The sequence below is a fragment of the Aspergillus vadensis genome (assembly GCF_003184925.1).
Source record: "Aspergillus vadensis CBS 113365 unplaced genomic scaffold BO88scaffold_2, whole genome shotgun sequence".
NCBI classification, from domain to species: Eukaryota; Fungi; Ascomycota; class Eurotiomycetes; order Eurotiales; family Aspergillaceae; genus Aspergillus; species Aspergillus vadensis.
The window spans coordinates 113357-139198 of NW_020292040.1; the positions used below are offsets into that span (position 1 = coordinate 113357).

The 25842-nt window shown below is 53.1% G+C and overlaps 10 protein-coding genes across 10 annotated transcripts; 6 read left to right on the top strand and 4 right to left on the bottom strand.

The window, feature by feature from the left end:
• The first annotated feature begins 653 nt into the window (after positions 1–653).
• BO88DRAFT_356488 (transcription factor domain-containing protein) lies at positions 654–3567 on the top strand. The gene is made up of 6 exons (XM_025703731.1): positions 654–1076; positions 1172–1720; positions 1795–1958; positions 2031–2210; positions 2282–2617; positions 2685–3567. The coding sequence occupies exons 1-6, from the start codon at positions 1050–1052 to the stop codon at positions 3334–3336; spliced, it is 1908 nt and encodes a 635-aa protein (XP_025567012.1). The 5' UTR covers positions 654–1049; the 3' UTR covers positions 3337–3567.
• BO88DRAFT_91109 (tetrahydrofolylpolyglutamate synthase) lies at positions 3510–5901 on the bottom strand. The gene is made up of 4 exons (XM_025713250.1): positions 5365–5901; positions 5191–5316; positions 5030–5137; positions 3510–4957 (listed from the first exon to the last, which is right to left on the bottom strand). The coding sequence occupies exons 1-4, from the start codon at positions 5467–5469 to the stop codon at positions 3683–3685; spliced, it is 1614 nt and encodes a 537-aa protein (XP_025567013.1). The 5' UTR covers positions 5470–5901; the 3' UTR covers positions 3510–3682.
• Positions 5902–6217: 316 nt separating this feature from the next.
• Positions 6218–8197, top strand: BO88DRAFT_91126 (MFS transporter). The gene is made up of 2 exons (XM_025713251.1): positions 6218–6645; positions 6706–8197. Exons 1-2 carry the CDS (start codon positions 6334–6336, stop codon positions 7942–7944), a joined length of 1551 nt encoding a protein of 516 aa, XP_025567014.1. The 5' UTR covers positions 6218–6333; the 3' UTR covers positions 7945–8197.
• A 713-nt stretch (positions 8198–8910) lies between these two features.
• Positions 8911–10973, top strand: BO88DRAFT_379415 (4-coumarate-CoA ligase 1; the record flags this gene model as incomplete). Its single annotated transcript, XM_025704486.1, has 5 exons — positions 8911–10067; positions 10124–10412; positions 10481–10584; positions 10632–10785; positions 10857–10973. The coding sequence occupies exons 1-5, from the start codon at positions 8965–8967 to the stop codon at positions 10971–10973; spliced, it is 1767 nt and encodes a 588-aa protein (XP_025567015.1). The 5' UTR covers positions 8911–8964.
• Positions 10974–12608: 1635 nt separating this feature from the next.
• On the top strand, positions 12609–13383 carry BO88DRAFT_331083 (nuclear transport factor 2 family protein; the record flags this gene model as incomplete). Its single annotated transcript, XM_025702659.1, has 2 exons — positions 12609–12798; positions 12860–13383. 2 exons carry the CDS (start codon positions 12609–12611, stop codon positions 13381–13383), a joined length of 714 nt encoding a protein of 237 aa, XP_025567016.1.
• Positions 13384–13470: 87 nt separating this feature from the next.
• On the bottom strand, positions 13471–15424 carry BO88DRAFT_467476 (carboxylesterase, type B; the record flags this gene model as incomplete). Its single annotated transcript, XM_025711524.1, has 6 exons — positions 13471–14104; positions 14155–14452; positions 14514–14629; positions 14682–14996; positions 15062–15146; positions 15206–15424. 6 exons carry the CDS (start codon positions 15422–15424, stop codon positions 13557–13559), a joined length of 1581 nt encoding a protein of 526 aa, XP_025567017.1. The 3' UTR covers positions 13471–13556.
• Positions 15425–16072: 648 nt separating this feature from the next.
• BO88DRAFT_467480 (putative extracellular exo-polygalacturonase) lies at positions 16073–17721 on the bottom strand. Its single transcript, XM_025711525.1, has 2 exons — positions 17039–17721; positions 16073–16973 (listed from the first exon to the last, which is right to left on the bottom strand). The coding sequence occupies exons 1-2, from the start codon at positions 17449–17451 to the stop codon at positions 16166–16168; spliced, it is 1221 nt and encodes a 406-aa protein (XP_025567018.1). The 5' UTR covers positions 17452–17721; the 3' UTR covers positions 16073–16165.
• Positions 17722–18363: 642 nt separating this feature from the next.
• pmeA (putative pectin methylesterase) lies at positions 18364–19451 on the top strand (the record flags this gene model as incomplete). The annotated part of the gene is made up of 3 exons (XM_025709802.1): positions 18364–18806; positions 18862–18974; positions 19024–19451. The coding sequence occupies 3 exons, from the start codon at positions 18364–18366 to the stop codon at positions 19449–19451; spliced, it is 984 nt and encodes a 327-aa protein (XP_025567019.1).
• Positions 19452–19844: 393 nt separating this feature from the next.
• Positions 19845–22588, top strand: BO88DRAFT_421633 (thermophilic desulfurizing enzyme family protein; the record flags this gene model as incomplete). Its single annotated transcript, XM_025708527.1, has 7 exons — positions 19845–19967; positions 20025–20220; positions 20293–20597; positions 20888–20977; positions 21114–21457; positions 21531–22004; positions 22075–22588. 7 exons carry the CDS (start codon positions 19845–19847, stop codon positions 22586–22588), a joined length of 2046 nt encoding a protein of 681 aa, XP_025567020.1.
• Positions 22589–22903: 315 nt separating this feature from the next.
• On the bottom strand, positions 22904–25534 carry BO88DRAFT_379426 (2OG-Fe(II) oxygenase; the record flags this gene model as incomplete). The annotated part of the gene is made up of 5 exons (XM_025704487.1): positions 22904–23098; positions 23156–23715; positions 23782–24163; positions 24217–25293; positions 25460–25534. The coding sequence occupies 5 exons, from the start codon at positions 25532–25534 to the stop codon at positions 22904–22906; spliced, it is 2289 nt and encodes a 762-aa protein (XP_025567021.1).
• Positions 25535–25842: the final 308 nt, after the last annotated feature.

Here is a 25842-nt window from a genome sequence, read left to right on the forward strand (position 1 = left end):
CCCGTCCGTCTAGCGCTCCCGTCATCGCGAACTAGATAAGTCCAAAGCCTTTATCTCCCACGCCTACCCCCGAGGAGCTCATCCCGTAGTTCACCTCTCGCATAAAGAGGCAAGAAATGCCGCGTAGGGGACCATCGCCATGTTTTCCCCTCCCCGCACACAGCGGGCCCAGAAGAGGGAGAGAATGGTGTGTGACCGTCTTGCAGTGGTTGACATGGCTGGACGGGGACTAGGATGTTATGTGAGGGTACTGTGAGTGCCTGGGGATGGTTGATCAGGAGTTAGAATGATTCTTTGGCATCGTAGCAGTGGTGGGTGATGTATAGAGATTAGGGAAGAGGGCCGATCCGAGGCTCTACCGCGCAAACCTCCTCCTTTTAAGACCCTATTATCTGGCCAATGGTAGTTCTGTCAACTGAAATCGAGTGCTTCATGACAATTCTGGTGTCTTTGACACTGTTAGGCAAGGAAGCAGTAGTAGTAGTATTCTGTGTCTAAAGATGTGAAATTGAATAAGATTGTGTTTGTGTCCGGTTGAAGCTTCCCCGCATCGGAGCTTACCTCAGCAGTCCCTCTCGTCTCCACTTTCCTATTTCATCGATTCCTCTCCTCTCCTCCTCTCCTCCTCTACTTCTCGACTACATCTTCCTCATCGCTATACATCCCCATTACCTTCTCGTCTTCTAGTGCCCACAAACCTTCCTGATGAAATGATCTGCTTCAGACTTCTGCTGAATTGGCAATTCATCATGGCTATGATCCCCATTCGCGCATCTCCCTCCCAAGCATGGGCGAACGGATGAATTGTGGGTTCCCTTTATGTCATCATGGCATCATCATCGTCCTTCTGCCTGCCAGCAATATCATCATAATCAACATCATCATCACCGACTTCTCCTCCGATCGCCCAAGATTTTTTGCCGGCCAAACTCAGGAACCCTTCCATATTCCTTTTCTCTCTCCCCGGAAACCAACCCCTTCTCGAATCTTCCCAGAGAACCACCTCTCCCACTACCTCCTCTTCCTGATAAACCGGCCGTCGTGCCCCCATGTCCATGCGCAGAAAGAAATCCGAGGTACGTGCTTGGGTTCCCTGCCGCGCCCTCCCTCCTCCCCTTCCCCCCACACTGAATCGCCCATTCCTTAGTCCTAGTCTCTTATACATTCGTAGACTGCCCCAGCCAGGGCCGATCGCGCCCAACAACCCGCCGCCGAGTATGCTATCAGCTCGGGTAACTATCATGAGGACCTGCTGCACGATCTCTTCCGCGTCGTCCGATCCATCGACCCCGATCACACTCCGACCCTCGTCGATATGATCCGCAACCATGCCTCGCTGGACGAGGTGCGGGCCTACCTCACTCGCGCCCTGGCCGCTGCCCAGCCCTCGACCCCAGATCAGGAGGACGCCCTGCACCGCCTAGAGGGCCTGCGTCGCGGTATTGAGGTCGAGAGTGAGCCCCCGCGCTTTCGCCCTCAAATTATGGACATCCGGTATTTGTGCAGTAATGCTCCTTATCGCGTCCCTGCCAAACCCTGGACTTCCGTCACCGACGACGATGACCTCGTCTCCCACCTGGTCTCCCTCTACCTAATCTGGGACTATCCCTTCTTCGCCTTTTTCGACAGCGCAACCTTTATTAAGCACATGGCCATGGGCAACACCGAATCCGACTTTTGCAGCCCCTTCTTGGTTAACGCCCTGTTGGCCAACGCTTGCGTAAGTCCAGCCCACCCTGCTGTGTGTCTCTTCGAGCAGACTGGATAACTTATGGGCATTGCGTGGCTCTCTAGTACTACTCGCAATACACTGAAGCCTACACTGTTCCCGGTGATGTCCGCACCAAAGGTGCCGATTTCCTGGCAGAAGCGGAACGCCATCTCCAATCGCATCAGTTTGAGAAGGGAGGCGACATTCGTCTGGCATCTTTGCAGGCGCATCTATTGCTGTATGAGAGGTATGCTCGAACCAACCTGGGCGCCCTGACGCGTCGACCGGAGGCCCTGACCGTATGTTTCTAATCCACCAGGTACTCCTTGTCGGGCCACAATGACTGGGGATACACCATGCTGCATCGCGCCATCGAGATGGGAGAGTCGTTAGGCATCGTCAACAAGAAGACCGGCTTACGCCTCTCCGTATCCCAAATGTCCGAGGATATGATCGTCTCCATCAAGCGCACCGCCTGGGGCCTGTTCCAGGTAGACACGTAAGTGCGATTTCACGTCTCTGTCACGCAATATATGTCCTATGGCCTATTCTGATAGTGGACAACCGCAGGGTCGTCCACACCAACTTCCTCCGGCCAAGCCGCGTTAGCTCCGTAAGTGTTGAGCCCATCGACCGAAATGGCAACAACACGAGCGACATGTGGGCACCGTACCCAATGTCTCAAAAATCTCGCCCGTCATATCTAAACCTATATTTCGATGAGGCATGTAAGCTCTCCTTCATTGCCCGCGACATTTCTTGGAGTCTCTCCCGCACCGATCGGTCGGGCACAGAGCCAGATCAGCGCAAGCAAGAACTCTACGATCGGCTCAGTGCATGGGAAAGCAATCTTCCCGAGTGCTTCGATCCGGCCACGCGACCGGCACCGCATCTACTATTGCTCAGGTAAAGTGCTCTCACGATGCGCGAGGCGGCGGAGCATGAGTGAGCTAACCAGCCCCATTGTCTACAGAATGCGCTACCATACACTAGTAATAAATCTCTGCTGCGATCGATTCGGATTCCACCCTATACTCTCCGAGGGTGACCAGCGTACGCCCCGAGATAGTAAAGGGTTCAGCGCCCTGGAAATCGCCCTTGCGTCAGCGCGAACCATCGCCACGCTCACCCAGCAGCTACGGGTGGAATACGGGATGGAGCATGCCCACCAGTTCGCCATGTATTCGGTCAACCTGGCGCTGTTCACCCTCCTCGGCCAGGACACCTTTGATATCCTCGACCGCGACTTCCTCACCCTGACCAGCGCCATGTCGATCATTGCCTGCCGCTCCCAACTGGGACGCCACCTCTTCCACCTCTTCAAGCTGTCGGTGCGGTCCCGCAACCAGGGCGATCGGGTGCAGCAGTCGGAGGAGGTGCCGCCCGGGATCAAGGAGCTGTTCCAGCCAGACTCCAAGGCACAGGTGCCCGACCGGTGGGATAAATACGCCGAGGGGTTAACCAAGATCGACGGCGAACAGAGTTACGTGGACCACTTCCAGGACGATCCCCAAGCGTTAGCTACCTCTGGGCTGCACGAGATGTTGCAGCGATACGAGCGGTTAAGCGTGGGCAAGGAAGACGAGTGGCGTGACCGTCGGCCAAAGGGAGTGACGCATTTTTGAACTCGCTCTTCTTCGGCAAGAACATAGATTAGACCATGTCCCAATGTGGTCATGAAGCTCAGATACATCCCTGAGACTGTACATATGCATGATTCGACTCCATCTGTAGACGATACACGAAGTCCATTTCAATCCCTAACATATTCGCTCCTTCACGAAGTTCATAGAACCATGATATCAATTGATCCTCCACTCGGTAACCCGAAATATGATTCATGAATACATATCACTACCCCCCATTCGTGCCCCTTTTGTATGATTACATCTCTCTAAACAAAGGAAAGCCTAATATAATACATCCGAAATAAAATAATGAGTTCGTTCACAGCAGACCCCGCGTAGCTTCTCACAAGTAAAGGCCCTCTTCTTCGAGGGTCTCCAACACCTCCGACGCACTTCCAATCAAGTGCAGACTACCCGTGATGAGCACAAGCGGCGGCACACGGCCCTGGCCACCGACGCTGCCAACACCCCCCGCGCAGCGGATAGCTTCCTCGACGGTGCGCACGACAGTAATACCCGTCAACTCCTCACCGGGGATACCGCGCCAGTAAGTGTTCAGCTGGGCCTGCAGGTTGAGGTTCTCCTCGCCCACATTACCATGGAAGGTCATGGACGCGCGCTCCATATCCGCCGTCTCATCCTTCTCCCAGGCGATGTTGGAGCAGAAGATGACATGATGGAACGGCTTCTCAGCCAGGCTACTCCCATTACCCGCAGTCTGACGAATGCTATCCCGGAGGTGGCGCACCAAGGTGAAAGCATCGCGGGTGGACTGGTTGAAGATGAGGACCCGCTTCGCGGAGTCCTGCTGCGGTGCAGCCTTCTTCGCGAACCAGGATCCCACCAGGTCCATGCTCTCCACGGTGTGTGCGCCATCCAGATGGAACCGACCGGACCGGCAGTCCCGCGTCTCGCAGCGGCCCGGCCAGCTGGCGGTCTCCAGGGCGCGACGGAATTTCTCCGGTAGGGGAGCGGAGGTGATGTCCTCGGGAATGTCCGAGTAGCCCATGTTGCGTAGATGGGTCGCCGCTACGGCTATGGCCAAACTAGCGTTTATCTTCTGGAAGTCTCCTGCTAGTCCCAGTTCCATGGTCTCCACTTCTGGGTGCATGGAGACAATGGTCAGTGGCGCTCCTACTTCAGCGGCGATCTTCTGCAGGGTAGCGGTAGCGCCGGGAGCTTGGGGAATAGTCAAGATCGGGACACCGGGCTTGATGATGCCGCCTTTGGCCCAGGCGATGTCTTCGATGGTGTTGCCGAGAACGTCGGTGTGCTCTAGGGCGAGACTCGTGATTGCACTGACACTAGGTCTGTGAAGTACATTGGTTGAGTCATGTCGGCCACCGAGGCACACTTCGACCACGGCGGTGTCGACTTTCTCCTGCAGGAACCCGTGAAGGGCCACCAGGGTGAGGAAGCGGGCAAAGGGAGGGCCGCTCTTGGCGGTCTCCTCTGTCAGACCGAGTCGGCCCCAGACATCACAGAAGTACTGGACGAATTGGTCTTCGGTCAGAGACGTGTGGTGGAAAGGGGTATCGTTGGAGGGGCTGATCCGAATGCGCTCTCGGACAGTGCGCAGATGAGGTGACGTGTAAAGTCCCAGCTTCTTGATTGGGTTCTGTGACATGTGTGAGTGATGACTGTGGATGGAATTGTTCGACAGCTCAGCTGCAGTGATTGCAGCGCATACCTCGTGACTCTGGTACTCGGACAAAATCGAGAAGATAAACGCCGAGGTGGAACCTTTGCCTTTACTTCCGGCAATGTGCACCGCATTCAAGGGATCGAAATTGGGACTCTGTAGATCGCTGTCAGTGGCTATATATACTATTCTCCGTGAATATTACAGACCTCATATCCCACAGCACGGCACCATCTCAACATGTCCTGGATGAAGACATCTTGGTCCACTGTCTCGATCTGGAGTTGACGATACGCAAAGTTGGTGTTGAGCGCATTGAGCAGGCGAAGGGTGTCCTTTCAGGGTGTCAGCATGAGCTTAGGCATTGATTTGGAATGACTCACATTGTATGTAATGTGTACATTCTTTCCTCCCGCCCGTTCCGCTGAGGAAGGGTAAGCTGCGTCCGACGGGGGATCCCTTTCAGGCATGAACTGGATTGACGGCATTGTGAGGGGTGATTACGATTACAAAGACCTTCGGAATCAGAAGATGTCCTGGCTGCCTTGTTTGGTCAATGGTGAAACTCATTCTGATGAGCTTTATATAGATACCCAAGGGGTTTCAGTCGCAATTACTTGGCATACTGTTCTGGTATGCATCCTTTGATGGGCCAACATGCGCCGAAGCTAAGCTGCAGGTCCGCGATGGCGTGAGTATTAGGGTTGCGCACCCTACATGATCGACAGGTCGAGCCCGGACTTTCTTTCACCGCCAATAGTTTAGCTGTTGCAGAGTGGAGATGCATGATCAACGATGCAGCCGCTGACGCGGCTGCGCATTTAACTTCTTCTTCTACTTCTCGGCGTAGTTTCGTGTTTTATTTAAACTTGCTTTTGCACCCTGATCGTCGTTGACGCCACCCCTGGGGCTCAGCCGCGATCTTCCCCAACTTTTTAGTTTCCATTACTTAAGGGTTATTTCCATAAAGGTCCCCATTTCCTCTTTCGGCAAGTTGAAGCTTTGAATCACACCGAGCGCAGCTGAGAAAGTGACTCCGAACTTCTCGGGAACAGACGGAATTTTACGTCCCCACGAAAGGCCCCGTGCCGTGAAAACACTAGCCAGGACGTAACACATCCCATCCTTGATGTGATCTCCGGTTGCCAATTCCGGAAAACAAGCATCGATCGGACGGACGCATATGTCATCGGACAAGGAGAGGATGTCAGCACAGAGCCAGTATAACTATGCCAGAGATGGCAAGTTTCGCGGTCGATTGACGCTTTGGCTAACCCAAGTCATTCTTTTTGCATTCTCCAGGGCCTTTACCAACCATTGTTCACTCCCTAAGGCAATCAAGTCAATTTATCATGTCTCAAGAAGTCAAGGACAAAGGTCCTCAGGAGGTTGTGCACGCAATTGAGCTGGGCTCCCTGGGGGGCAGCTCCAGCAGTGCCAGCCTCCAGCCACTCTCTCAAACGCCCTCAGAGGCGCCACCACCTCCTCCTCCGCCTCATACAGTGTTGACGGAGAGGAAGAAGATCATGACCATCGCTATAGCGGCCATCGTGGGTTTCCTAGCTCCGGTATCAGCAAACATCTACTATCCCGCCATCGACCAACTATCAGACGACTTGCATGTCTCCGTCAGCAAGATCAACTTGACCATCACCACGTACATGGTAAGATACCAATCCGGGTGCGAGACAACGTGCACCATAAGCTAACATAGATTGAATCAGATCTTTCAAGGAGTTGCGCCGTTGGTGACGGGTAGTATCTCCGATGTATATGGCCGTCGGCCCACGATGCTCGTCTGTCTGATCACGTACCTCGCCGTCAATATCGGCCTGGCGCTACAAGACAACTACATTGCGCTCATTGTCCTCAGAACCTTCCAAAGTTGTGGAAGTAGTGCTATCTCGGTCGTTGGAATGGCTGTCACGGCCGACGTGGTCACTAGAGCCGAGCGTGGTAAATACATGATCTACTCGTCGCTGGGAATAACAATGGGACCTGCACTGGGACCTATTATCGGAGGTGTCCTAGCCCAGTTTCTTGACTGGCAAAGTATCTTCTGGTTCCTAGCCATATTTGCCGCAGCGATGATAGTCCTGATTCTTGTCTGCTTCCCCGAAACCTGCCGCATGGTGGTAGGAAATGGATCCATTCCCGCGCCGCGATGGAACCGTCCACTCATTCCGATCGTGGAGCCCTCAGCCTATGAGGGAGCTGAGGCGGCTAAGAAAGAGCTGGAAGACGGGCCTAAGCCCCGTCGACCGTCGCCAATAGACAGCATCAAGATCGCCTTGGAAAAGGAGACTGGCGCCATCATCGCCTTCTGCTCCATCCTCTACTGTGGATACTTCGCTGTCCTCAGTAGTTTGTCTTCGGAGCTGGGGGAGAAGTATAACTACAACTCGCTCCAGATCGGTCTGTGCTATATCCCGTACGGCATCGGCAGTCTCACCTCACGGTGGACCGTTGGGCGATTCGTGGACTGGAATTTCCGTCGCGTAGGACGGCAGCATGGCTTGGAGGTGGCCAACAACCGCCAGATGGATCTCCTTGAATTTCCCCTCGAAAAGGCCCGTCTTCAGATCACCTTGCCGATGGTTTATCTGTCCTGCATCTGCATCATTGGCTACGGCTGGGTCATGAATTACAGGACCCATGTGGCCGGACCGCTCATTATGCTGTTTTTCACGGCGCATACTATTTCGGGAGCCACCAGCATCCTGGTCACACTGCTGATCGACTGCCACGTAAAGCGGGCGGCGACAGTCACAGCTTCCAACACGATGTTCCGTTGTTTTCTAGGTGCGGGTGCGGTTGCAGCCGCAGTGCCTATCATTGACGCAATCGGTATGGGCTGGATGGGGACCCTAATTGCTGTGCTGTGGGCAGTTGGCAGCATACTTCTTTGGGGTGTTCTACTCTGGGGCCACGACTACCGCAAGAAACTGGCGGGGAGGGTCTGATAGGATCGTCATTCTTTCAGGGGTGCCAACGCACCCAAGATCTACGAGCCACTGTAGATCGAAGTAAGAAAAAAAGGATGTTTCATAGATAGACAAGATCGGATAGGTAAAATCAGGAACTCGTACCTTAGACCTCTCGTGCATATACCAGAAAAACCTTTTCATGCGTACGTTGTAGACGAATTTTGAAGACATGGCATTCCTAAAGCGATCAAAGTTTTGACCTGTCGCCCGAGTATACGCAATGGCGTCCCTTACGTCGCCCGTGCGCTGCCCTTGCATTTTGCTTTGTTCCGAATGTGCTTTGTAGAATGTGCTTTGTAGATTTGAGCGGGGATCAGGCTGGGCCATATTGCTTGCCCATCATGCCGTCCACGTCTTCACCTGAAGGTGATGAAAGATGATTGCCGTGTGATACGAATCTAGTGAGAACCGGCGTCACATCGTGGGATCACGCAATGATTGTCGCCGGTGTGATGCCAAAAAAAGCAACACAATCAGGGGAATGCAAAAGTTCTCCGGACCGACGTGGGGAGCTCCCTGTCCGAGCTGGCAACTGAACTCCGAAGAGAGGTCCCGACAAGAGCTGGTGTGGAGTTGGGCAATATCTGCAGTGTCAGTCTGCAGCAGTGCTAGTGTGCATCACGAAATTGGCCGATCGCCGTCCCCGACAAGAGGCGCGGCCGGAGGCGCAGATCATCGGCCTAGAGCTGCAGCAAACCAAGACGGCCCCTGGCCCACACGTGCAGATCGATAGATTTCATCAGCAGCAGCCAGTCTCAAGCTATTGTTCCATAGTTTCTTGGTCAACAGGCATCAATGCTCAGCTCGAAGGACTTACGCCAGAAGGTTCATTTACGTAAATCCATCACCAATCCCTGCTGGCTGAGAACGAGCCTTCGTCGTAGAAAGTATATAAGGGAGAGAGGGTCCACTGAGAGACCAAAGCCCAGACACGAGCAGATCAAAGAAGCTTGGAGACAGAGCCAGTGGTGATAATCTCGTGAACTTCTCTTCATCATGCATCCTCCACCAATGCCCCGACAACACAGCGACAGGTCTTCGCACACTGTTTCGAAATGGACTACACCCATCCCTCAATGTTCACTCCCCCGATTTGTCTTTGGCTCCCCTCGACGCTCTCCGAGTAGCCGAAAGATCCTCATTGATGCCGACTCCCCTGACACGAGAGCTTTGTCGCTGGCACAATACCGACTCCTATCTGCTCGGGTAGCGGTGGGCTTGCAGAAACTGGGCGTCAACCCGAAAGATCGCGTGCTGTGTGTGACCTCCAATGCCCTCTGCTATCCTGCGCTCCTCATGGGCACCGTGATGGCCGGCTGTATCTTCGCTTCAGGACAACCTGCTCTCAACCAGGCCGAATTCCATCGTCTCATCTGCTTTTCGCAACCTTCGGTAATCTTTGCCAGCCGTGCCACCCTTCCAGTTGCCCTTCAAGCTGCACGTCTAGCCAATCATCCCGATGACCGAATTTTCGTCTTTGATGATGACCTCCTAGACGGCTGCGGCGAGCCAGAAGGTCCAATCCAGCACTGGCAAACGATGGTGGCGTCCGAATGGGAGGGGTCCCGATTTTGGTACCCCTCTGTCATTTCTTCCCAGGAGTACAACAGTACAATTATGCTTCTTTTTACTTCCGGCACAACTGGTGAGCCCAAGGGGGTGGAACTGTCGCATCGCAACTACATCGCTGCAGCGATGGGATACATCCGACGGATTTCCTCACATCCAGCTTGGAAGTACAACCCTCGTCATGGAGGCCCTGAAAACGTCCGTGTGTTGGGTTCTCTTGCGATCAATCACAGTGTGGGGCAGCGGTCATACTGCGCCATCTTTCCCAGGATGGGTGTTCCGCTGTACTTGATGCGACGCAATGACTTCCGAAGCATCTGCGAGGCAGTTGAGCGGTTCCAGATCACGGATGCAATCATTCGGAGCTCTGTTCTTACTTCCATGGCAAAGAATGCCTCCGTTTGTCAACAATACGATCTGTCATGCCTCCGTCGTGTCGAGGCGTGTGCTGCGCCAATGAGCCAGTTCACGAAGTTCAAGCTCGAAGGCATGGGGATTGGATACGTCGCCCGTGCCTGGGGGCTTACAGAGTAAGCGGGGTCCTGCAAGACGAGTGTTCACTGTTGCTGACTCTATGACTGAATAGAACGGGGACTATTACTGGGCCCGATCCCCTGCGCCCGCCAAAGTCCGAGACGGTCGGGCAACTGAACGCCACATACGAAGGAAAAGTAACTGATTCCAGCGATCCCTCGCGGACGTTGAAGACAGGAGAGGTTGGCGACATCTGGATCCGCACGCCAGGATCAACGCGAGGGTACTGGAACAATCCAGCCGCGACGGAGCAAGTGATGGGGGCAGGCGGCTGGATCAGCACAGGAGATGTAGGATACGTCGATGACGAAGGCAATTGGTATATTGTCGACCGTAAAAAGGTGATTCCTTGCAACCTTGCCGCCGGGTTTGGCAGGAAACATAGGACTCTAGCTCACTGTTACCACAGGATTTGATCAAGGTTAACGGAAGCCACGTATCTCCGGTCGAGATTGAGTCTGTCCTACTACAGCACCCGCACGTCTGTGATGTTGGGGTTATCGGAGTCGCAGTGTAAGCCGCCTGTGTCATGGTTTGGAAGATGAATCTAACTCCCGCAGAAACGAGGACGAGGGGCCCCGGGCCTACATCCAGACGTACCCGAAGACCTCCGTGTCCGCCGAGGAGATCCATGAGCTCATCTCGGAGAAGCTACCTCCATACAAGCGTCTGTCAGGCGGTCTCTCGTTCATTGAGAAGATTCCTCGGAACGCGGTATGCACTATTCCTTGCCATTGCCATTGCCCTCCATGAGCTGCAGATGCTGACCATACTGTTCGTGACAGTCCGGCAAGGTGTTGCGCAGTGAGCTTCGGCAACTAGCCATCTCAGAGCTGGGAGACTATCTAGGAAACTACCACGGCACGTCCGCTTCCAGTTCCGAAGGGGGAGTGCACCTCTAGTTGTTGGTTTAGGTCTTTCTTTCCTGCCGATTGTCTGCTTCGGCGGAGATTTTCACGGGTCTCACACTGCTTCCAATTTAATGTCGACATATCTCCTTTTCTGTGATAGGTGAGGCCCAATGTTGGGGGGGGTTCTGGTTCAGTGCAAGTAATAGGTTAATGGTCGCGCCAGCCACTCGCTCTTTCTTTCTGCCATTTGTTCGTGTATATATAGATATCCTTCAATAGCTTGGCGGGGTGAGCCCATTAGTCTCTAATGAAGGAAAAGTTCCTGGGAGTTGCTGTTCACATGATTGTAGAGGTTCATGGTCTGCCTCAGACCTTCTGCTCCATCAATCTCATATAGGTGTAGCCAGATTGTAATTTTGAACCGTGCAGAGTATGGTTCGCATATGGTATCAGTCAATAAGGGCAGGAGAAGTAGATAGATCGCAAGACAACTGAGCAACAGAAGCGACTTGGGAGATGGATCGAGCAGGCATGTGTGGGGGGGTGAAAAGTGAGGAGAAAAGGGGGGCGGGGAAACACGGCAGAACCCCCGCGCGGGACACGTGCCGAACCGCCGACGGATCCCTAGAAAGTACTTGATATACTTGATATTGGGTTAGTTATTCTTCTGTTAGATCGGTATTGCTTAATCGGTTGTGAGATAAGTACTAGTTTCTCAAGAGGGGCCTTTGCATACAAATGATGGCGTGGGACTATGAAGATACTATACACCTAAGATTTGCTTTCGATTCAGATGGTGTTACTACTTAGTAGTACTACCTGGAAATGCGACAACATATATTCATATATATCGAGATTAATTGGAACGGTCTCGCCAACGGGAAGTCGTTGGTTTCAACTTGATCCTCAGACACTTACCACGGTAGCATAAGGTAGAATATATATAGAGTAATGGTTTACCTCCATCATAGTAGAGAAAACACAAAAAAACTGGCGTGCGATGGGTGTTACAACCTGAGGCAGAAGCAGGCACCGTCACGTACTATCTATCCACTTTGGGATTAGCGCAGAGGCGGGACTGACTCTTCCTCCACAACAAGTTTCCGGCTGCAATTGCCCAACAATCAATTAGTTGTCAAGGACTCCGTACGGAGTACTGTGAATCTATTTCCTCCGGGAAACATATATCGCGTCGCCCTCCACAGTTGTATGCTTATCTTTTTTTCATTATCAGATTATCACACATCAACGACCAAGCATGATCTAAGCTTCTCCCGCATGCAGACAGTTACCGTCAACCCAATTCCAACAACATGAAGGAATCATGAGTGACAGGCTGCAACCGCACTCCTGAACGCCCACTCCGATCCTCGCGTGCCACCCTCACCCGGTTTGCCCATGCCAATTCGGCTGCCATGTCCTCCACAGAGCACAATGATGCTATATCACTCCGCAGGATGGGACCGATTCGCCCAGTCGGGAGTTGAAAGCCGGATCGAGAACCCCGGATGCTACGGAAAGCCTTAACTCTGACAGGCAGCTTCAACCACGGTCGGGAATGATGTCATGTCGAGTGAACCTGGGATCGGGAGGGGTAGCCACGAGTTATAGATATACTGCTGGATGTGCAGGCCTGGTAGAGGTGTGTTCACCTTTTAACCGGCCCTCGAGATATTCCCATCCAGTATGGTCTACAATATCACCGAGAAAGAAACGCAGCCTACTATTTGGAGCCACATCAATGGCTCCGAGGGCGATATCCTCGATCGCTACTGCATCTCCGAGCTCTGCAAGGGTTGGCCAGTATATCGCGACGCCTCCGAATGGAACCACTACCGCCATCTCTTTGTCGACAAGGGCGCTTTTGTCTTCACTAGTAGGTCGCGTCTCTCCTTTCGGGGCAGCCAGTTTAGCTAACATGCCGTGTCTCTTTCCAGCCTGGAGCGGCGGACTCCCCATAGACGATTTCATCCAGACATCCATCAAGGGACGCGCCAATGGAGACCACATCATGCATCGCGAAAACGGCACGCTCGTAGACCTGAACCCGACCACCGGTCGCGCCATCGGTAAAATGAAGGCCACCATCACTCAACGCTTCAACTGGGACGGAGTTGAGTTTGACGTCGAGTGTGATTGCCGCTTCATAAACTTCTGTCTGAAACAGGGAGGGGATTGGAAAGTGGTCTACATAAAACTGTTCTACGAGAAGGATCGCGTCACACCCGCAGATGGCCAGACGGTGCCGAAATTTGACCGGGCGGAGTTGGAGAAATACCCCAAGGGTTATCAGTATCTGGCAGTGGCACAGGCCAAGCTGGGCCATCCCATCTTGAATGATTTGCCGACGATGAACAACAAGGCGTTCTACAAGCTGTACGAGGCAATGGATGCGTGGATGGAGGCCCGACCGGTCGGAGATCTACTGGAAATTCCCAAGGAAGCGTCGCCACGGTACTGAAATTGAACTACGTAATGACTTTATGTTATTTTCTCACCTGTCATTGATTGGATATTTGGCAACCCAGTTTGGGGCTAAGTTATCACCCCAATCCCATTATTTATTGCAGATAGCATATCATCACTCATCGCACATAACATCAACCAAACTGAGTATTCTCCCAAACCTACATATCACGTCCAAATACGGAATGGAATCGAGGAGTTGTAGCATCCCCCATCCAACCAGTCCCCAGTCACCTTCCGCACTGGCGTACCCTCGCCAAACTCTAGAATCTCTCCACCCCCAGGAGCATCCGCATCGAAGGCCGGCCATCCAACCGTGACATTAACCGTAGAAGGATTCTTCAAGAACGCCAGAATATGATCCTGCATAGTCTCAGAAGTCTTCACCTCCAGCCCCGGGACCTCTCCGACGTCTTCGCGATAAGTCCCAAAGATCATTAACAGGTCCGACCAGTGGAAGGCCCCCAACCAGTCAACGGGACTGATATTGGTAAAGTTGCCGGCCCAGAAGTACCGGTACGTCTCGAGCCCGAGAGACTTTCGCAAAGCTGAGTCCTGAGCAGCCCTGCAATCCCATTCTCCCTCGCTGATCATTACGCTCGTGGTATTCGCCGATGCGTCCTCGCGGGCTGCGTCGGAGCGGATGGCTGGGCCTCGGGCGACCTTGCCTTCGAGGTATCGCTTTGATTCGTTGGAGAAGATGTATTTTTCGTCGGCTGGAAGTACTATTAGTGCGTGACAAATGAAGGGGACGGACAGTTCATACGGATGTAATTGCTGAATGCAATCGAGGGTGAGCCCGAGTACCGATTAATGTATTCCTCAATCTGCACCCAAGAGACCTGACGCATGCACTCCAGCTCGGCTTCCGCATCATCGCCGTAGTTGCAGCCCAGGGCCTTGGCGACAATGTCAAAATCCTGGTAGACGTCGTCGGTGGTGCTCAAGTCGATAGTGACGGAGGGTGGCTGTGAGATGATGCCGAATTTAACTGCCAGCGGGTCATCGGGGAAGGCGAGGGTGTAGAGGTGTGTCAGGGCTGCTCCTTGGGATTGACCCCAGAGCTACAGATAGTAATTAGTCGCATTGCACAGAGCTAGTTCAGCATGGTGTAGGACGACCGACCATGATATTGTCGCGATCTCCACCAAAAGCCTCGATGTTCTCATGCACCCATTCCGCCGCCGCCCTCACGTCCAGCAGCGTGAGCGACGTGTCGTTCAGGGCCCGGGACTTGGGATCTACAGGCATATACGTTAGTGGACGCAATAGCATAGCAGGCGGGAGACATACTTCCAAAGATGTTCGCGCGGTAATTGATGGTCACAACAATATGTTCCTGTGAGCGAGACACCCACGGCGAGGGCAGCTGAGAGGGGATTTCAATCCCGCCTGTAATGCCTCCTCCACCAGTGACGAACAATGCTACAGGCAACTTCGAGGTGCGATTGGCATAAGACGGAGTCCAGACTGCCAATGACAGACAGTCTTCCGACGTCGACCAAGCCACTGCCCCTTGATTAAGGTTTTCTCCCAAGTTGACCAATAGGTTAGGGGGTGAATATTTGTTCCACATGGTGCTTTCACCAGTCACATATTGCGGACAGGCTGGCCGTGGGTTAGCTGATGTTACCATCGGGACGTTGTACGGTTTGTTAAGAATTTCATAGTACCTGGCCCATATCGAGTCGAGTCATACTTCCTGCGCGACTTTTCAGGTTTTTGTGGGGGCATCCAGCGAAGGTCACCGACAGGAGGCTATCGCAATGATCTGGTCAGCAGAGATGGTCGTGTCCAAGAAGTCAATCAGCACCGACCTTGGCATACGGAATGCGCAGGAATTGGCGAACATTGGGGTAAGTATCATTCAGCATTCCGATGAAGGTGCCCGTCTGCGTCTCCACGGTCAAATTGGACCAGTTGGAAAGCGTCCGCGGGGGCTGCCAGGTAAGGTTGGCATAATATGGAGGATAGACCTCGGCGGACGCAATGGCAGCGCTCCCAAGAAGGGCGCCAATATTCCAAGATAGCTTCATGATTACTGCCTGCCGTTCCTGGGCCGGGATCCTGATTCAGACGAATCCCAGATGATCCTTGGGCGCCCTTTTGATCCTTATATAGCGCCAAACATCCCGTGGGAAAAATCCTTCTCAAAGCTTGAGCTCCGTCATCCATCCCGGGCATTCGGAGTAATTCAGGAAGAAAGCTCAACAGTGCGGAAGTCGGATGATGTTTCTGGGACCGATCTCCGGGCTGGTATAGATGCGACGGACGCCAGAGAGGGCCGATTGGCGGAGGAAGGATCAGCGGATATGTCTTATGCCGGATGGTGCGGTGGTTCCATCCCCACGCCAGCCTCCCCGCGTCCACTTCCTGGGGATGGACGAGCGGCACTGGCCGAAGGGTCCCATTTGGACCCAACGATGATGCAGAATGCAGCTTATTGCGGGGACACGGAGAGAAGGACGGGATGACCGACAAATCAGCGGTGGTGCCGTATATTAAACATGACGGTGGGAGTGTTTGCAGTCCGGATGAAGCCCGATTGATTACACTGCCTGAAGGAATCCCCATCAACACTTGCACCAGATCGCTCGTTAGATCATTTATCGACCTACAAAAGTGTTGCGTACAATCCGACTGCATTGTCTTTCGAAAAAGATGGTAATTTCACTAATTCTATTGTCACATTCTGCAATACATACGACCATACCAAATATCAACCCTGAAGAAGATCTCCACCCAGTGGATTCAGAAAGCATTCTGGCCAAGGCTATTTAGCCTGAAGCTCCCGAAGTGCAAGTGACGCCCAAACCAGACGGGGTGTTGGCGCACAACACTTCAGACTTGCCCGATGGCGCCTTGACGTCGAACCCACTGATGGAGATGCCACACGTTCCATCCGCACCGCAATCAAGGTTGGCCACAACCGGGTCGTACTTGTCACTGGTTGTCCCACTGAAGCTTGTCACGACAATATCCGTCAGTTTGGCGTTGCCCGGGTTTTCCTCGCAATAGTCATCGTCCTCGCCATAGCAGCTCTGGATCTGGAAGGCGTAGTCGGAGTTGTCCACAGTGAAATCGTTGAAGGTCACATTGCTGACCGTGGAGGTACCGTGGTCGCCTCCACTCGGATAAGTCTTGATCCCCGCGGCTTTGGTGGAGTTGATCATAGTTGCGCCCGTGACATAAATGTTCTTGACCCAGTCGTCGCTCGACTTGCCCAGCGATCCCACGGAAATGCCATGGGAGCCGGTGCAGCTGATTGTGTCCACTGTCACGTAGTTGGAACTGGGCTTGAAGGCGACACAGTCATCATCGTTGACTACGGTGACCTCGGTGATGGTCACGTAGGTACTCTCGCCAATGTCGAACCCATCAGTATTCTTGGGCGGGTTGTCTGACTTGGAGTTTGCATCCATCTTCAGGTTGGAGAAGACTACGTTAGTGGCGCCACCCTTGACCGAGTTGAACACGTTGGGTGGATTCTTCTGACGCAGCCCAGAGATTTCTAGGTTGCTGCCGCCAGTGATGTACAAGAGCGTTGGGCGTGAGTAACTACTGTCCGAAGCAAAGAGATCCCACCTGGATTGATTCAGTCAGAGTCAAATGGACTAGAAGACTTGCTTCTGAGAGGGGTGACTACATACGCATCCTGGCCATTGCCATCGATGACACCAGATCCGGTCAATGAGCGCAGCTTCATTCCATCTACATCGGAAACACTGATCATCGCGGTGCGACCGCTCCAATAATCGGTATCGCTGGCGAACTTCAAAAGACCTTCCACCTGGATGTCACAATCGCTGCAGCTGTCCAAGTCCAGCACACTGTTGAGGTAGTAGGTGCTGCCCTCGGGGAAGACGATGGTGCCACCATTTCCGCACGAGCTGAGGGCCTCAGTGATGGCGGGGACATCGTCGGTGGACGAATCGCCTCCTGCGGTAGGGGTACAGACGGCGCGAGCGTGAAGGGAAGAATCCGGGGCTCGCTGGACCTTGGAGGGAGCAGCATTGCTTAGCCCAAGGCTGGCCAGAAGGAAGAAGTTACGATATAGCGCCATGATGAGCGCTTTTGTGAGAATGATTATGGATTACTCGCGCTTTCGGAACAGGCGATCACTCCGGCGATGCCTAGCCCACTATATACGAGTCACATCCTGCTCGGATGTATATGGAACTGTACCTCATGCGGCAGTAGTATTTAGTTGCAGCGAACTGAATCAGTGAAAATTGTGTGGGATGCCGAGGCAGACCCTGTCATTTCGGCTGGGGGTCAGTTTGAAACGAGCCGGATGCTTAATTTAGTGACGGAGCTACCGCCGTGCCCTGACCATGTCATGGCCTGTTGAGTATCGGTTAATTGGCCTACAACAGCTGGCAGGGTCCTCAATGAACTGTGAACACGACTTTGCAATTTATTCTTATGCCGAACTGCCGACCGATCCCTGCGAGGCGCGACGAAACCCCGCCCACTAACATGCAACACTCGACCGTTCTAGGAAGCAGAGCTGCCAGCTGACGTGCTGGTATGTCGATCCGGATAATTTGCAAGGGCTGTTCCTCCGCCCCCTGCTGAGGGCTGAACCTGTCTGGTAGCTTCCCGATGGCACGCTGCCAATCGCTCCATTCTGCACGGAAGACCGTCGGTGTCAACGGCGCGTTCCTGCAGGCGGAGGGTGCTTATTTGAAACGCCATGGCGTCCCTGCCAGGAAGGGAAGATGGTTATTCATGGAAGTGTGGAGTAAATTCTCCGGCAATGGTGTCTCTTGGCGCTTGGCCGCCGTTCGGTCCCAGTGTCTTGTTGGCAGCCTTCTAGGGCGAAGAGAGACATCTGGAGATGTCATGCCTTGAGCTGACAGACTTGTGGCATGTACTCGGAAGCAGGTTATATAGTCACTTGGCATAGCTGTCGATTCCTTCCTTTTCTGACCCCCTGCTTGGACATCATCCTCACTTACAGCAACAAACCACCATGTATACTTTATACCTTCTGGGCACTCTTGCCGTCCTAACTGCTACCGCGGTCGGAGCTCCGGCAGAGCACCTTAAGAAGCGAGAGAGTCGGACTAGTGCTCCCTCGGGGTGCCTGACGGTCGGATCCGACGGCACATATTCCACCATCGGCGATGCGCTTGATGCTCTGGGCTCATCCACTTCGTCCGCTTGCATTTACGTGGCTAGCGGCACGTATGAGGAGCAGCTGACCATCGACTATGATGGCAACCTGACACTATACGGTGAGACCACCGATACTGGCACCTACAAGGACAATGTGGTTAGCATTACCCACACCATCTCGTCGTCGGATGCCGGCTCTCTCGACAAGAGCGCCACCGTCAACGTGGTGTCGGACGGGTTCAGCATGTACAACATCAACGTGGAGAATGGATATGGGGAGGGATCACAGGCGGTGGCGTACGTATCCTGACTTCCCCAACAGAAGAAGAGTGGTAGCTTAATAGCATGGTAGTCTCGTCGGAAACGCAGATCAGCTCGGCTTCTATGGGTGTCAATTCAGCGGGTACCAGGACACCCTCTATGTCAAGGCCGGCACCCAGTACTACTCCAACTGCATGATCGAGGGTCAGTATCTGTCCAAACAGCACGAGTCAAATTTGACTGACTATTCCAGGCGCGGTCGACTACATCTTCGGGGATGCATCGGTGTGGTTTGGCGAGTGTGACATTGTGTCCAACGGCGCCGGCGCCATCACGGCCTCATCGCGCGAAACCTCCTCCGACTCAGGCTGGTACGCCATCGACAACTGCAACATTAAGGCCGCATCAGGCGTCTCCCTGACGGAGAAGGTATACCTGGGCCGGCCGTGGCGCGTGCTTGCGCGGGTCATCTACCAGAACTCGGTGTTGTCGGACATCATTAACCCCAAGGGGTGGACGACCATGGCAGACGGTGCGACACCGCTGTATTATGAGTACAACAACTCTGGCGCGGGATCAGACACCTCAGACCGCGAGTATGAGTCCTCCATTTCCGCGGCAGTTGACAAGACCACGGTGCTGGGCGAATCCTGGGGCGACTGGATTGATCGCAGCTACTAAGAGTGTTGTGGGTTGGACCAAAAATTAGACTAGCACCTCATCGGCGGCGCGATGAGGCCATCGTATGATCAGCCCCCACAACCAGTATAGCCATACTTTATACCTTAATATGAATTTAAGACGGTTAAGAACTTGATTTTACCCCCCCTTCCGGCAGTCTGAATCTCATTCCGAAGTGGTCGATTTTCAGCAGATCCCGCGCATATCCCGTAGAGATCCCGTCCACTCTGGAGTCAATTTCTGCTCACCACTCGGTATCCAAATGGCGTAATGGACCCAAAATGAGGCCCGGGCGTTTATAAGATATCGGGATCTGGGGACCACCCGTAGAAGTCGAGATCCTGAATCAGCACAACTATCTATTCCTACCTGCACCATATTCAGTGTAGCACCATGTCTACCAGCTTGCCAACAGAAACTAAGAATGCCACCGATGCATTCGACATTGAGCGACAAGCGTCTGTATCTGCAGCTGCAGCTGCAGTGCCAGTGGCACCAAAGTCTCTCGGCGCAGGCGTATGTCATTTCTTATATTCACCGCGAACCATCGACTAATGTGCATATTATATGCAGTCTGCACTAGCTCTTGGCGCATTCGGCACGACACTGACTACCCTATCCCTCAGCCTGATGGAATGGCGCGGCGTGACCATCACCAACGTCTACGTGGGTAACTTCTTCTTCATCGCAGCATTTGGACTCGTCATCACTGCACAATGGGAGCTCTCGGTGGGAAATGGTTTCGCGTACACAGTATTCAGCGCATTCGGTATACCTCACTCATGCACCCCGTTCCTTTCAACCAAAATAGCAAAGCTAATCAGACTGATATTCCGAACAGGTCTTTTCTACGCTGGTTACGGCGCGATCCTCACTCCAGCCTTTGGCGTCGCACAAGCCTACGGTTCCGACACAACGCAGTACAATAATGCGCTGGGGTTCTTCATGATATTATGGACGGTATTCGTATTCACATTCCTTATAGCATCACTACCGATCAACCTGGCGAACATTGCGGTATTCTTCTTTGTGGATCTGGGGTTCTTGACTGTGGCGGCGAGTTACTTTGCGGATGCGGATGGACACGCTGACTCGGCGAGAGCATTGCGCAAGACCGGAGGGGCAAGTTGCTTTGTGGCGGGGATGGTGGGGTGGTATATTGTGTTTCACCTGTTCTTGAAGGATAATAGTCTGTTGGAGTTGCCGTTGGGGGATACGGGGAGGTATTTTGCGAAGAGTAGGAAAGGGAGGGAAGAGTAGAGGGCTACGCAGTGTGGTGGGGTTAGAAATGGATGGGATGGAGATCGACAATAGGAGGACTAATTAGTAGTAGTATAGTATATCAGGATATAATGTATTGAGCTAATTGTTGTGCCGCAAGATAAGCTTATGTTCCAAGCCAACCCCCGTAATTGCGCTGGTTGTGCCATTCTCAGCGGGATAACGACATCTCCCTTCCACTCAAACTATCCAACAACCCTCACCTTGTCGATCCACGATGCGATGTGCTCAAGCCCGCAGATGGCGTGATCCGTGCGCGTCATTTACAAGCTTCCAGCGCAATCATCACCACCTCTTGACTACTTTTTGAGTCTATCACAACACCCTACTTATATGCAAGTAGTTGCCCTGTGTCACCATGCTCGCAGCAACTCCTCCCAGCCCCTCTCAACCCTCACTCTTCACCTTGCTATCCTCACAACCACCACCATGACCCAATCCGACGTCCCAGCCACTGACCCAGCTGTCTACGAGGCCTACAAAACCCAATGGGCTTCATTACCCGACACCGCCGACGCCTGGCTAGCCCGGGCGCGTGAAGTAGCCACCGTACTAAGCAAAGACGCCGCGCAGCGCGAGCAAGAGAACAAGTCCCCACGGGCGGAAGTAGCCCTACTCAAACACTCCGGACTGCTGAAGCTGCTGGGTCCCAAGAAATATGGCGGAGGCGAACAGCCCTGGAGCGTGGGATACAAGGCCATTCGCGAGGTGGCCAAAGGAGATGGGTACACACTCCCCGCCCCCATTCCATTCCATCATCCACATCACACAACAGCAATACTAACCCAAACCCACCAGATCAATCGGCATGCTCCTCGGCTACCACCTCCTCTGGTCCACAACCGCCAACATCGTCGGCACCCCCTCTCAAGCCGACCGCATCCACCAATGGATCATCACAAACAACTACTTCGTCGGCGGGGCCGTCAATCCCCGCGACAGCGATCTAACCATCACCTCCGACGGAGAGGACATCATCTTCAACGGGGCCAAGTTCTTCAACACAGGTGGTGTGGTCTCCGACCTCACCGTCCTCGAGGGCGTCCTGGACGGCACAGGCGAGCACATCTTCGCGCTGGTCGAGACCCGACAGGCGGGGATCAAATTTGCGCATAACTGGAACAACATCGGACTACGCTTGACCGAGTCCGGAGGAGTCAAGATAGAGAATGTGCGTGCGCCGTGGACAGACGCACTGGGATGGGATAATGTGTCGAAGAGGCCGCGCGAGGAGGTTCTGGGCGTGCCGTTTGCGAGTTTGTTGCTTCCGACGTATGTTCTACCTTCCTTTCTTTACATTTATATTCATTCATAAATATTGTAATGCTAACTGAGAGGGCAGAATCCAACTCGTCTTCAGCAACTTCTACCTCGGCATCGCCCAGGGCGCACTAGACTTTGCATCCCAATACACCGTGAGCACGACCCGTCCGTGGCCCTTCGGCGGGGACAACAAGGCCTCCGCGACGGAAGAATTCTACATTCTCGAGCGATACGGGAACTTCTTCGCGCATCTCCGTGCGGCAGAGGCGCTGGCTGATCGGGCAGGGGAGGAGATCTCTACCTTGTATCGCGAACACTCGGATAATCGGCCTGGGTTGACGGCCAGACAACGGGGTGAATTGGCCGAGTGGGTTGCCAGTGTCAAGGTGGTCACTACGGATGTTGGATTGAGGGTGACTTCGGGGATCTTTGAGGTTACTGGTGCGAGGGCGACGGCTGTGAAGGTCGGGTTGGATCGCTTTTGGCGGGATATCCGGACCCATACCCTGCATGATCCGGTGGCGTATAAGAATCGCGAGCTGGGGAGGTATGCTCTGTTGGGTGAGGTGCCGGAGCCGTCGTGGTATACTTAGAGTTGCGTTCACTGATAGAGCTTTATGAATATACATGTTCCAACGATTGTATAGCTGAGATGGTGGTGTAGACTACTGTCACGAGATCCCGTAAAGTACGATCGTATACCACGGATACTGTGTGAGTTTGGCATCATGTTGCTGAGAATGAAGCCCGATTGAGCATTAAAGGAGAGCTACAAAGACCAATGAGAGTGAAAGAAATAGGGATAAGGTTCAATTTCATTGCAACTAACTAAAAAAAAGAATAGAGAGCGAGGCGTAATTGCTCACTCAATCTCATTTCACGAGGAAATTTCTGCTACTCTCCCTGGACTACTTCATCTTCCCGCTTTGGCCGCGTTGACTGAAGGGCGGAACAACGGCCAAGATCACTGCACAGGAATAACGAGTGCCGATACTAGCCTCATTTCCATAAGAAATGTGAGAAAATGCCATCTCCTTATGCTTGGCTTCGCCAAGCCAGGTAATGCCAGGGAGGTAGTATGACGGCCAGACATCGTTGGTCACCTGGCAAGTGGAAAAATTAGATTTCAAGTCCGCAAGAAATTCTGAGATGTAGCTTACCTCTTTGAGGTCCTCCTCCTGTCCGCGATCAGACCTAATGTATCTTCGGAGATATGGAGCCACACGGACACCCCATTCCTCGTAGAGGCTGTTCGGCTTCTTTGGCAGGTGGTGCTTTTCTCCAAACGAGAAGGCTTCTATCACATCAACCACTTCGCGTGTCAACAACAGACGCTTCCAGTGCTGGTCCACATCAAGAAGTGCACTACTAGACTTCCAAGGGTACACTTCGCTATACCTGAGGGAAGACTTTTTGCCCTTTGCCAGGTAATATTTTGGAACAGAACGCAAGTAGTTTCTATTGTAGTACCACCCACGCCCAGAATCTGAGTCTTGCTCAGAGCCTGAGTCCTGTTCGGAATCGCCGAAGTAGGGTGCTCCATTATCTTCATAGTCTTCATCATATTCCAAAACCGGGAGGATGCTGACATCCAAACCAAGTGCTTCAAAAACCGCATAGACGACAAGGTCGGCGCCCTTCAATGAACGCGGGAGCTGGAGCCCGGCTATATCCGAAGTATGGGGATAGGCATGGGAGCAGTGGACTCCAAACACGCCGCCTATCACAGACCATTAGACATGGTATATTCGGAGTACAAAGAAGATATTGACCGGGGGCAACTTACCATCTTTCATGAATCCAGGGGTGGTAAGTAGACTTTCAATCAACCCATAAAGTGGGAGAGTGTGGGGATCAAGCACGGGACGGATGGGAGCGAGTATGGCACCGGGCATTTCCCGTACATATAGGTTGTATGTGAGCGTGATCCGATGGCCCGCTCTGATCGTCTCGATTTCATGCTCGCAATCCGAGTAGAAGGCTGCCCATTGAATACTAGAGCTACTTTGTCGGCTCCATTCAAACTTGGCCATCTGCCCGTGATGCTGCACAATCAGGTTGCCTCCCTCGAATTGGCATGGCAGACAAACCACGAGTGATCCAATCTGGTGCTCCGAGCGTGGCGTGTCGACATGCTTTCGGAAATGCCCAGAAGGGCCCGAGTATACCTGCAGTGGTTTCAGTCAGCACGTCATAATGTTAGGGACGGGAGCAAACGGACATTTAATTTATACAACTCAGCCTTCAGCTTGCGGAACTGCAATCGATTCTCGGTCTCACTGCTTATACCAGGCAGAAGGATCTGCTCGATGAGCTCAACAATGCCAAAGTCGGCTGGGTGGAAGCTCGTCAAAAATCGGTCGGGGTCAAGCTTCCCTGCCCGACGGTATTCAGGGTCAAGGATGTCCTGCCCACCCCTACCAAAACTCGCAGGTTGGCAAGCATCAAGAAGTGTTTGGAGTCCGTGGATTGAACCATCACTGGTCTCACTTAGCACTGGAAGAGTGAGCTTTTGTGCGGTGGAGTCGTGATCAGCACCCCAGTGAACCACCTGCACACGGGGTGAAGTAGGTCCAGCTGCTGCTTGCTCGGAGCCGATGGGATTCACAATCGGGATGCTGCCTCCACATGTGAACATGGCAGACGAGGTTTCGCTCTCAATCGCCTCTCTCAACTGCTGGCATGCCTGCGTAAAGGCAGCAGTCGCTAGGGACGAAGATCCGGTGGTACTCTTCTCTTCTGCTGTTGCCACGCGTGCCGCACCCAAGGTGTCTAGGAGTCTATCCATGAAACCAGGTTCAGGGACTGCAGGGCCCTTTGTCTCACGCACGTCTCCCTTGGATATCTGTTTTGCTCTATCCTCAGATTCAGTATCTTCTGCGTCGGTACCCTCAGTTTCCATATCATCTGTCTCCATATCCTCCGGGTCCTCATTGACTTCATCGAGACTATCTTTGTCGGAGGTTTGCTGCAGATATTCCCGGTCACAGGCTACCCTGGAGCCGACAGCCTCCCATCGGCTATTGATTCTTCGAAGAATTTTTTCATTTCCAAGGACATCAGTGCTTTCCTCGATATAGCCCGGAAGAAGGCGATTCAAGTTGTCTCTGAGTTCAGAGGCAATTTCCCGCAGCTCCTCGGCACCCTCCCCACTCCATTCCAATGGCTTTGGGTGCTTCTTGGGAGCTCTTCTTCCATAGCCATAGTATGATCTAGATTCCAACTGATCCAGGATGGAACGGTTGAGCCGGTAAACACGGACAAGAAACCTATCAACGCAGGCATCGACTTTGCAGTCCTGTCATGTTATATCAGCATATTTTCAGGATGGTTCAGACGCTATCATGTTCTTTATATCTTCACGGTAATGTACAAGAGATATGGTAGAAAAAACAGAATGTGAAAGAACAAGCCTCAAATATAAATTTCCACATCAACCAGTCAACACCCAACAGAGCACTTACCTCGATGGCAGTCTTGTTGACCCAATCCTCCAGGTCTACAAGGGTGCGCTCAAAATGGGCTGGCGAGCGAGACATCTTCCGTCTTGTTGATGGCGAAGGTAGTTGTTGTAGTAGGCTTCGTGATGGGGATTGAAACAAACGGCAGCGAGTGAGGTGGGATGGGTATTTATGCTGGAGGGGGGAGAGTCCGGATGAGGTGAGGATAGGGCAAGAATGATGGCATGGAAGGTGCCGAGGGATGCATTACCTCCAGGCAGCAAGAGCGGCAGCCTGGAGCTTTGAGGTCTGAACCCTGGGTAACCTGCATAAGAACGCCGGGATGACTGACAGAAGTGGCACGTTAAATAAATCATGTAGGGTAATAGTCCAGAGTCTCCACTGGC

Bases quoted from the DNA above. Each gene is read 5' to 3' on its own strand.
- BO88DRAFT_356488 (XM_025703731.1), top strand. From the start codon at position 1,050: ATGTCCATGCGCAGAAAGAAATCCGAG. The intron at 1,959-2,030 runs GTATGCTCGAAC...CTAATCCACCAG, and splicing joins CATCTATTGCTGTATGAGAG to GTACTCCTTGTCGGGCCACA. The intron at 2,618-2,684 runs GTAAAGTGCTCT...CATTGTCTACAG, and splicing joins CCGCATCTACTATTGCTCAG to AATGCGCTACCATACACTAG.
- BO88DRAFT_91109 (XM_025713250.1), bottom strand. From the start codon at position 5,469: ATGCCGTCAATCCAGTTCATGCCTGAAAGGGATCCCCCGTCGGACGCA. The intron at 5,138-5,190 runs GTCTGTAATATT...AGCGATCTACAG, and splicing joins GCCGTGCTGTGGGATATGAG to AGTCCCAATTTCGATCCCTT. The intron at 4,958-5,029 runs GTATGCGCTGCA...CACATGTCACAG, and splicing joins CCGAGTACCAGAGTCACGAG to AACCCAATCAAGAAGCTGGG.
- BO88DRAFT_91126 (XM_025713251.1), top strand. From the start codon at position 6,334: ATGTCTCAAGAAGTCAAGGACAAAGGTCCTCAGGAGGTTGTGCACGCA. The intron at 6,646-6,705 runs GTAAGATACCAA...AGATTGAATCAG, and splicing joins TGACCATCACCACGTACATG to ATCTTTCAAGGAGTTGCGCC.
- BO88DRAFT_467480 (XM_025711525.1), bottom strand. From the start codon at position 17,451: ATGGCGCTATATCGTAACTTCTTCCTTCTGGCCAGCCTTGGGCTAAGC. The intron at 16,974-17,038 runs GTATGTAGTCAC...GAATCAATCCAG, and splicing joins GATGGCAATGGCCAGGATGC to GTGGGATCTCTTTGCTTCGG.